Source organism: Pteropus alecto, unplaced genomic scaffold (assembly GCF_000325575.1).
Source record: "Pteropus alecto unplaced genomic scaffold, ASM32557v1 scaffold86, whole genome shotgun sequence".
NCBI lineage: Eukaryota > Metazoa > Chordata > Mammalia > Chiroptera > Pteropodidae > Pteropus > Pteropus alecto.
Window position 1 is genome coordinate 10,556,348 of NW_006442109.1, and position 10,000 is coordinate 10,566,347.

The following is a 10,000-nucleotide window of genomic DNA, read 5'->3' on the forward strand; positions in this document are numbered from 1 at the left end:
CACACAGCAAACTTAGACAACTTCAGGAAGTCTGCTGACCAGTGATAGCCTGTGGACTTAGCAGAAGGAGCTGGACCTCCCCCAATCCCCTCTCTCCCAGCAACTTCAGAGGAGAGATGGGCAGCAGGACTTGTGTAAGGGAAAAGATGCCTCAGGAGCCCCCAAAGCCTTCTTGGACAGGGGACCCAGCTGGCCAAAAGGCCTCTTGGTTCTCCTAGGTAGGCCTGGTTCTGGCTAAGACGTCCAGCAAGGCTGAGTCTGCTCCTGACTGCCATGAAGGCCACACAGCCATGTCTGCGATGTCTTGTATGGGGACACCTCTCTGGCCAAGTTCCTTTCCGTGTTGAATTTGGTGCTTCCAGTGTGTTCCATCTGAAGAGCTGTTCCTCGACATGTTTCTTCTTTCATTGGTTCCTATGGATTCCCCATCCATTCCTCATTTCTCCCCCAGTACTCACTCTACCCCTTTCCAAACGTGTCTTTCAACTGTCTAGCACCGTCTGCTCATACTTGCCCTGAAGATAAGCGTTTGAAAAGGATTGTGGTCTACGGTCCTGCTTCCCTGAACAAGCCCGATCCCATCTGATCTTGGAAGCTAAGAAGGGTCGGGCCTGGTTAGTACATGAATGGGAGACCACCTAGGAAAACCAAGTGCTATAGGCATAAAAAAATAGAAAAATAAGGGATTGTAAGCTGACAAGGTCTTTGCAATCTGTGAGGTCAACCAAGGGTTGCCTTGCCTAAAAAATTAAAAAATAGTAAAATAAAAAGGATTGTCATTGCTTTCCATGTTTCAGGACAGGAAGGAGATAATCACTTGGGTTGTCTGGATACTTCTGGGAAAAGGGTGAGTGAATGGAAGGAGAAGGGCCAGGTAAACAAGTTTAGTGACTTCCAGCAGCCTAGGATTATGGGAACCACCCCTTATGTCCTCTTTAAATACCGAAAACATTTTTGTGTTGAATTCTTATAATAAATTTGTGGAATAGGCAGGACATGGGTTCTTTGGTTGATCTTTCCATCTTGGCATCAACCAGCTGTTGGTGTCTGAATCCGTGTCTGAATCCTTGTCTGAATTCATCTCTTTAATAAATACTGAGCCCTATTGCTAGAAGGTGGCACCAGTAAGTGGCATGGGAAGAGTTGTCTCTAATGCCGGCCTGCGACACAGGACTAGTTGGCCAGGCTTTGGCGCGGTAACTGTCCCTGCCATCCCAAAGGATCCTGACTGTGCCATCAGCTTGCTTTGTCATCTTCTTATTCCGAGCCTAGCTTTCTCATCTATAAAATGATGATGTTAAACTAGCCGATCTCCATGGTGCCTTCCACTTTGGACATTATTCCCCGGGAAAAAGGAAAACTAAAGAATCCAGTGACCGCCTGAGGTCACCTCACCCACGTTGCCAGTTTTAGACTGACCTGGACCAGACCACGCCTCATTGGGCATTTATAAATAAATGGCTCATAAGACCTGATAGGTGAGGTTTTCGTGCAGGTAAAACACTGATTACAGGAGCCTTCAGTGAACATGTACTTTGTTGAGCCTCCTATGTGCTGGACAGAGAGTAAGGTGAACTCTTCATCCTGGAGGTAGATGGTATCCATGTTTTACAGATAAAGAAAGTGAGATTTGGAGAGAGGAAGCATCTTCCCCAAGCCAAGCTTAAAGCTAGAGTGCAAACTGCAGCCTAACTAAAGCCCATCGTCTTTCCCATTTATGGCATCACTGCTGCACTGGGCCACATCTGTCTCTGATGGGAGTTTCTCTGGAGGGACCGAGGTGTGTCGAGATGGTAGAGATCCAAGTGTTGAGGCATCTTGGAGGGTAGGAAAGTTTTGAGACTTGGCTCCCATCTCTGGGGTTTTTTAAGAGTTCAGGTGAGGGGTAAGCTTAGGAAGGTGGAAACTATAGAAGGCAGGGAGTCCCAAGGGCTCCTCTAGGACTTTAGAGGAAGGAAAGGGGAGTGAGGTAATAGAGGCCCTGAAGGATGGGTCTCCTTCAGTTAAAGAACGAGAAAGGGGCGGGCTGAGGGGCAGCGTGGGCAGCTGTCTCGAGAGAATATTTAGGCCTCTTAAAGTGTAACTGACCAGCCTGTTAAGCTCATGCTTCCCTCCACCCTGGTTTGCCAGTTTCTTCTTGTTCAGTCCCCATCACTCCAGCTTTGCTGTCATCCTAAACAAGTACCTAGGAAAGAGACTGGCTACTGAATGGATATATGGCAACACTTTAACCACCCATGAGGCTAACAAAGCCACCCAAGTGCCACTCCCTCTGTCCTGACAGCCAGATGAATTGCTGGTAGAACAGATAGCGGAGTCAGGGTACCTAGGTCTTAGCCTAAGCTGAGGCCTCAGGTTCCCTTTCTGCACAAGGGGATATGCAGGATGCCCGTTATCTGCCATGATCAAGTAAAACCCAGGAGGAGTAGTGATGGTCAGGCTTCCTGTGACTTAAACCTCCCAAACTTTGCTTTCAATAAAGGGTCTATGACTTGGCAGACAGAGACCTACCACCTAATCCGTAACTGCCTTGGCCTCAACTTATTTCCTGAGAAGTGGCCAGGGACAGGATGGCCTTTTGAACACTTTAAAACCTAAAAGATGGAAACCAGAGGAAAAGGCTGGAAACAAGGAACTGAGCTGGGAATGAGGGAAAGATCCCCAATACTCCCCTCCCCAACCCAAGCAGGAAGCTTCGTGCTGAGAACTTGCCATTTAAGGGGGCCTCTGGGGAGATCTGGCCAGAAAGGAGCCATTTGAGGAAGGGTTTAAAATTAGCACGGGTAAAATGGGTGGTCCCTGGGGAGAACTGAGGCAGAGCTTTCTGTGGGGCAGCTCGGGCTCTGCGTCTTTGACCCCAGACCACGTCCCGTCATCCCAGGGAAGAAGGAGAAGTAGTGATCCAGGTCTACCCAGCAGGGAACTGGCTGGCTTGCACTCTTTCAGCCCATTCTCTGGGAGTGGGCTGGGTGCCCAAGTCCTGGCACCCAGAAGCAAGTATTGTTTCTACCAGACCAGATGACTAGTCAGAAAACATGGGCTTTGAGTCTCAGATCTGCTGCCTTTAAAGAAAAGCTGTGTGACCTGAGTGAGTCACTTCCATTGGGAGTTTACATGGAAATTAGAGGCCTTTCCATCGAAGGGCAGAGGTTGTAGAGGTTGATGGCCTTTTGGCATCCAGAAGCTCAGTTAAGCCTGCCCTGGAGCCTCACTGTCCAATTTGTACCAGGCTGGGAGCAGAGCTGCCAGGGGCTGTGACGTGTACAGAACCTTCACCCTAGGCCTGGGAGCAGAGGCGTGTCTGGTTAGGGAAGACATGGCTAAAGTGGGAAGATGCGTCCTAAATGGCAAGGGTATCCTTCTTGATAAAAACTCACGTGAGAGAAGAAGCTTGTCCTTACCCATTTTTTATCAGCTATGGGCTGGGAATTATTCTTATGGGACGGGGGGTGGGAACACAGTTACCAGCAGCTATCAATGCTGGTTTCCTTTGTCATTGCTGGTTCTGTTGTTAGGGAGGGGTGTGTGTGTGTGTGTGTGTGTGTGTGTGTATGTGTGTGTATGTGTGTGAACGTGCATGCATGCCTTGCTCCCACACCTGTGAACTTATACTATTTTTGTCTTTTTCTTAGGAGGTTTCCTAACCTCTTCTTGACCAATGAACTTGATCTGAATAAGTTCTACTGATATAAACCAACTTTTTTAAAGAAAAATATAGTGCAACAATTTAAATCGTATTCTCTCTGTGTGTTGGGTGTAACTTTGCTTGGCTGCTCCAGGTTCCTCATTCAAGCCAGTGTCTCTAAAAAAGCTGTTGCTTAGATTCAACAGGCCATCACTAGAGCACAAAGAGAGTTCTTGTGCCCTTGGAGAAGGGGTTGTAGCCAACTCTAGGGTATCTAAATGCTTTCAAGAATGGCCACATGGTGGGGTAGATGGAGGCATGAGAACTTTTTCTTAAACTGGCAGTGATGGATTGAGAAGACCTCTGCTTAGCATCATGGTATGAGATGCAGCTCAGAGGAGGAGGCAACTGTGGTGGGAATCTCCACTCATTTGGATTTTTTCACTATCAGGAAGCCACAGTTTCAAAATGGATTTTTAATGAATCTAAACTATGGAAAGTCTTCCCTCCCTCAATATGAATATTGGCTGATCTGGGCTTGCTAGTTTAGCGTTGGATGCCAGCAGCATTTAATTAGTGGTAGTGAATTAGGAAGTGTATCTGCCACCCCTCTTGTGGACCTCACATGCAGTTCAGGTGATCGGGTTTAGCTAGAGTCACAAGATGGACATCTGGCGTTTAGACCTGGCTTTCCTACCAACTTGTAACCATGTTGAGGGCATGGCTCGTAACTTATAGCATCATCTACCTCACTTGAAGCTAGCAAGATCCTACTCATTCTTCAAATCCTAGCATAATTGTTCCATCTCTGATTTCTTACCCAGGTCCCTTATTCAGTAAACATTTCATACCTGCACCACACTAGGAGCTAGGCATAGAGGCAAGAATACAACACATTCCCTGCTATTGAAGCGCCTACATATAATATCAGAAGCAATAGGAGATGGATGAGAAAGTGGTCAGCCCTCTGTTGAAATTTCTCCATGGTGTGGCCTAGGACTTATGTTCTATTTACCTCTTTGCCTCTCCCCTAGACCAGACAGAGCCTCTCAATCTGGGGTACATGGTAGCTGCTGAAAAGTATTATCATTTTAACTTGTGCATTATGAACTTGGTGGGTAAGACTGCATAGCTTGCCTCATATCAGAGGGATCCTTGATCTGAAAAGGGGGCCTTGATCTGTGCACTTATTAAACAGGGCTCGCTCTCCTTGAAGCTATTCAAGAGTTGACAGTCTTGCACAGAGCTGCTCAGCATGTGCTTGTCGAGTGACACCTGCAGGATGAACCTAGAGAAAGGAAAGTGTGCAGAAACGGCTTTGAAAAATTAAATGGTAGGAAACTGAGTGTTCATTTGCTTCAGCCTCTAAAGGAGGCCCAGGAAATACTGAATTCCTCCCTCAACTCTGGAAAGATTCCAGTTCCTTCCTGAATTCAGGAAGGGCCATCATCCCTGTCCTCTGTCAGCCTGCCTCTGACCACTGTGGTCTCTGTCGCCAGGTCCGGACACTGTTTGTCAGTGGCCTCCCTGTGGACATTAAACCCAGAGAACTCTACCTGCTCTTCAGGCCATTCAAGGTGAGTCTGGGCCCAGCCACCCACAGGTGGAGCCTAGGACAGAGGAGAAGCATCATGAATGAATCTCTGATCTGGATTGGGCAGCAGGAGGACGTAGGGCAGTGTATCCAAAACTGTGATTGCAGACCTGGCTCTCTGTCCTAGTTCTGCTAATTCACACTTTGCTTCCTGTCTGTTGATTGCTTAGCCTGTCCGAGCCTCTTGTTTCCTCATCTGTAAAGAGAAGGCATAGAGGATCTCAGTAGATTTTGCCATATAAGTAATCTTTGAGATTCAGTGTAGCCTTTTCTTTTTGCAGATGAGAAAACTTAAAAAGGTAAGGTCTCTGCATCTGGATTATAAGCTATCAGAGCAAATGAGAGTTTATGCATGAATGATGACTGCTACCGCGTGATGCCCACTCGTGTGTTAGAGCATGTGATAGAGAACACAGGGTGGAGAGCGCCCAGCAGTGGTGGAGGTCATAGTGGGTCGACTATGGGGGGAGGAGGGGCGAAAAGTACGAGAATGACACAGGCAAGCACTGGGGAAAGGTGGGGTGATGTGGGGGGTGGCTGGGATAGCACAGCAAAGGCTCTAATCTTCCCCTTTAATGAGCACCTCTCTTTGCAGGGGTATGAAGGGTCCCTGATCAAGCTCACGTCGAGACAGGTAATTTCTCTCCAAGGTTTTTCTTCTAGCCCAGACCAACTGCTGAGCTTGGAACTAAGCCTGTTGCCTTTTCCTCACTCTTGAGGCATTTGGCAGCTGAGACCTGTTCCCTGTCATCCTGTTTCTGTCCTGGGCTGACAAAACAGCTGCTGTCACAGGTCCCCTCTTACCAGTCAGCTCCTAGTCCTCCCTCTTTGGTTCTTGAGAAGCCACAGCCTGGTCCAAAGCTGAGGAGCATAGTAGTGGTGGCTGGGCTCTGGCTCCCGATGCCAGAAACCATTTAGGGTCTGGACTGAACTTTGGCAAAATGAAGTTAGAGAAGTTTCAGCCTGTTGCCTCTTATACTTGATATATTGGAGTCCCCTTTTTTCCTGGAGAAAACACTGGAACTTACTTTTAATTACCTTCATGCATTCAAAAAAAGGAAAAGGCTACTGAACAGGTGATGCTTATTGCAGTAGGATAAAGCTCTATTGGCATCATTTCCTGCAATGTGGTACCTGGGTGGGAGACTTTTGGTGTACAAGAATCTTCTGTTCCAGCTGAACATAAGGAAGAAAGGCAAGAGCTGCCTTTTTTTTCTTGGACGGGGAGATAGAATGTTGGTAGAGATGCAAGGGTGTTCTCTCTTTTTCCTACTAGCCTGTTGGTTTTGTGATCTTTGACAGCCGGGCAGGAGCAGAAGCCGCCAAGAATGCATTGAATGTGAGTAGATGAAGGACATGTCTTTCTCTGGCCCACAGACCTCCAGTGTCACTGTTCTGTCTTATGCTAACCTTTCCCCACTTCACACCCAAGGAAAAGGGCCCACAGACATACCTTATTTCCCAGCCGCCCTGAAGAAGAGTCTTTGCCTGTGCTGTCTTGGCCCGTGTGGGTGAGAGTCAGGCAGGTCATTCTGGGGGCCCTTCTGTACCCACCGTAGTAGACAGTCTGGGTCCTACAGAGTAAAGTCTTTCCCTTCCCTTCCTTTCCTTCCGGTGTAGGGTATTCGCTTTGATCCCGAGAACCCACAGACCCTGAGGCTAGAGTTTGCCAAAGCCAACACCAAGATGGCCAAGAACAAGCTAATGGCTACACCAAATCCCGCCAGCGCTCACCCCGCCCTAGGAGCACACTTCATCGCACGGGACCCCTGTGAGTGGCACTCAGAGCTGTCGATGCTGCCCTTGTACTTGTCCTGAGCTGGAGGCCCCCAGTGGGGTTGCATACCGAGAGCAGACGCTGAAGTTCTCATTGAGGGAATCAGTCTTGCCTGCCTGCCCCGTTTTCCAGGAGGCTTCTTGCACTCACAGCCACCTATCTCCGCAGGCTCCACACTTCCTTCCTCCCCTGCAGCCTTTGATGGAACTTAGAAAGACTGAGCTCCTGTGCTGTCAGCTTTGCCCAGCTTCCCTGAAGCCTCCTCTGATTTTTCTTGGTTGAGATGAGTGGAGGCCCATCTGAGAGTTTCTCAAAGCAAACAAGATGCTCATGTGCCAGGCCAAGTTAACATGGCTTCTTTCCGTGGGCTTGTGGTTTTTGAGGGGAGTCTGGCCTGAATGGGGAGCTTATGCTTCAACCATAGTGCTGGGTTCCCTTTTCTGTTTGGAATGGGGCGGCAGAAGGGGAGACCAGTGTTCTGACAATGGGGGCTGTTGTCTCCCTTTGTAGATGACCTGATGGGGGCTGCTCTGATCCCCACATCCCCAGAGGCCTGGGCTCCCTACCCCTTGTACACCACAGAGCTGACCCCAGCCATCTCACATGCTGCATTCACCTACCCAGCTGCCACAGCTGCTGCTGCCGCTGCCCTACATGCTCAGGTAAGCTCTCTGTCTGGGAGAGAAGCAGGAAGGGGAAGAATGAAAGCTCTAAGTTGGTCAGACTTTATACCTACCGGGCCTCCAGGCCACTCATGTCTCCAGAGCTATGGGAGAACTGTTCTTTTCACTGATAGAACCCTTAGAGTTTGGGCTCTGGCAGAGGGGATGGAGAGCACACGCTCTGAGGCCATGTCCAGGACACAGGGCAGAGTCCTGAGAGAGACCCAGCCGTGGTTCCACCGCCCCCTGAACACCGCTGCACTGCACTACATTCTGCCTGTGACCACAAAACCACAATGCGGATCCCCACCTGAGTGGCCTCCGGAGCCAGGCCACCTGCCCCTGCCTCCTCCTGTCTATGAACCTAAGAAAGCTCTTAAAGATTTCTTGCCTTGATTTTTTTGCTCATCAGGAAAAGGAGACAATATCTGCCTTCGGGTTGCTGTGAGAGTTAAATGTCGGTACGTGAGAGGTGCTAGAACTGTACTTGGAACAAACATCCTGCGTGTTCCTGTTTTCATGAAGCCCGGCTGCTCTGCCTTGTGAACCTGTGCTGGGGTGGGAAAGAGGGAGTGAGCCCTTCCAGGAGAGAGTCAGGGAGGGTAGAGCTGGGCCAGGAGGGCTCTGTGCTCACTGAGTGCCATGCCGGGTGCTTGAGGGACAGATGAGTAGGTGGTCAGATACCAGCCCATTCCTATGAGGCAATGACAGGACGCTGCCAGCTGTATGGACAGGATGGTGCCAGCTCTATGGACAGAGCACTGCCAGGTAGCACAGGAGGGCTGAGGAACAGTGGTCAGCTCACCATGGCCTCTGATCAGTGGAGAAGAGCACCCTGGCCAGGGTGTGCTGTGCTGTTGAGAGGGAGAGAACAGAGGCTTGCCAGACTTGGCCAGGGCAGTGGAAGGGCATGAGGAGGAAAAGGAAATGAGAAGCCAGGAAGGGAGAGTTCACAGGAACTAGAAGCTGAGGTGGGAGGAGTCGGGTGCTCTGGCCGAGGACTAAGTTCTTGTCCATCCCAGGTCTTCTGAAAGCCTTAGTGACATCTTGGTTGCCCAGTTCCAAGGTGGAAGTTTCAGATTATGGGGCTACTACCGTAGCAGACCATTTCCCCCTGTCAGGGGCATTCTCCCTGGCGATGACAGCCTTAGAGTGCACTGAGGGCAGAAGTGTAGTTGAACTTGGTGCTGTCCCGCAGCTGCATGCCACAGACAGCTGGAAAACTGCTAGGGGTAGGAAGGTGGTAAAGATCTTCCCCTGGAGGGAAATGTTTGAGTATTTACCACAAGCCAGGGTCAGTGGTGGGCATAGAGCATGAGGAGAGGAGACTGTCCCCATTATCTCTGCCCTGGCGCAGTGTGGAAGGCAGGCAGGTACATGGTGCTCTCGGCCAATCAGGAAGTTTAACTGCAGAGCCTGCAAAGCCTTGCTGGCCTCCTCGCCTCTGATCCCAGCTTTGCCATCAGCTAGCTACCTGATCTTTGGCAAGTGGCTTTACCTCTAGACTTCCATGTCCTCATCTGTAAAATGAGAGGGTTAGAGCAGATCAGGTGAGAGATTCTGTCATATCTGCTCTAAGATGCTAGGCCATGACAGTGACAAGACAGAAGTTGAGAGCCAGGGACAGTTGGCCAATTCATAAGGAAAGGTGCCTCTGCCCTTCTTGGGGGGGCCCCCAGCTGGCTGGGAATGTGTGCTGCTACCTGCCCCTGAGGGCTGCATGCCCTCCTATTCTCTTCCTTTTGCAGCTTCCTCCCACCCTCCCCACACCCTGTCCAGCTGCCTTGGTCCAAATCCCAGCTCTCTCTTTTAACACCTGTTTGACCTTGGTCAAGTTACTTAACCTCTCTGTGTCTCATTTTCTTTGTGGAATGGTAATAATCATACCTACTTTAGGGTTGCACAGAGGGAGGGCTATAGAAGTGCCAGTTATCATGGCTATTATTTAATATCCCTGTTGTCTAGTTTTCCTAACCGGGTCCTCTCTGTTAATGAGGCTGGAGGCCTCATTGTGCCTGAGTTCCTGTCTTCTGGCTTCCCAGGGAAGAGGATGAAAAATAGTGGTGTTTTAGGAGAGGCAAGAGATTGGACTACATAGTAACTAATTCTGTCTCTGCTTCTCAAGCTCTTTGGAAAGCCATGTCCTCAACAGTAAAACATACTGTTAGGTTCAAATGCAGTCAATAGACACACAAGCATTTTTCAGGTAGTAGCATTTTCTCTTTTCCTTCCAAGAGCCACCATCCTGCCACCCTGACAACGCTGCCCCAGAAGCAGAGGCTGAAAATGCCTAAATAAAATGGACAGTGTCACTCCTAAGGGGATTCTTCTCAACCCAGAGG

The 10,000-nt window shown here is 49.5% G+C and overlaps 1 protein-coding gene and 1 pseudogene across 1 annotated transcript in view; both read left to right on the forward strand.

Annotated features, from left to right (window-relative positions):
* Positions 1–544: 544 nt before the first annotated feature.
* Positions 545–663, forward strand: LOC112469812 (annotated as a pseudogene).
* A 2,653-nt stretch (positions 664–3,316) lies between these two features.
* The window catches only part of RBPMS2 (RNA binding protein, mRNA processing factor 2), a 12,093-nt gene continuing 5,409 nt past the window's right edge, over positions 3,317–10,000 (forward strand). The window contains exons 1-7 of the mRNA XM_015595830.1: positions 3,317–3,377; positions 4,660–4,739; positions 5,125–5,202; positions 5,815–5,853; positions 6,496–6,558; positions 6,840–6,990; positions 7,507–7,658. Of these exons, the coding sequence (XP_015451316.1) occupies positions 3,317–3,377; positions 4,660–4,739; positions 5,125–5,202; positions 5,815–5,853; positions 6,496–6,558; positions 6,840–6,990; positions 7,507–7,658 (624 nt within the window). The remainder of the gene's footprint in view (positions 3,378–4,659; positions 4,740–5,124; positions 5,203–5,814; positions 5,854–6,495; positions 6,559–6,839; positions 6,991–7,506; positions 7,659–10,000) is intronic.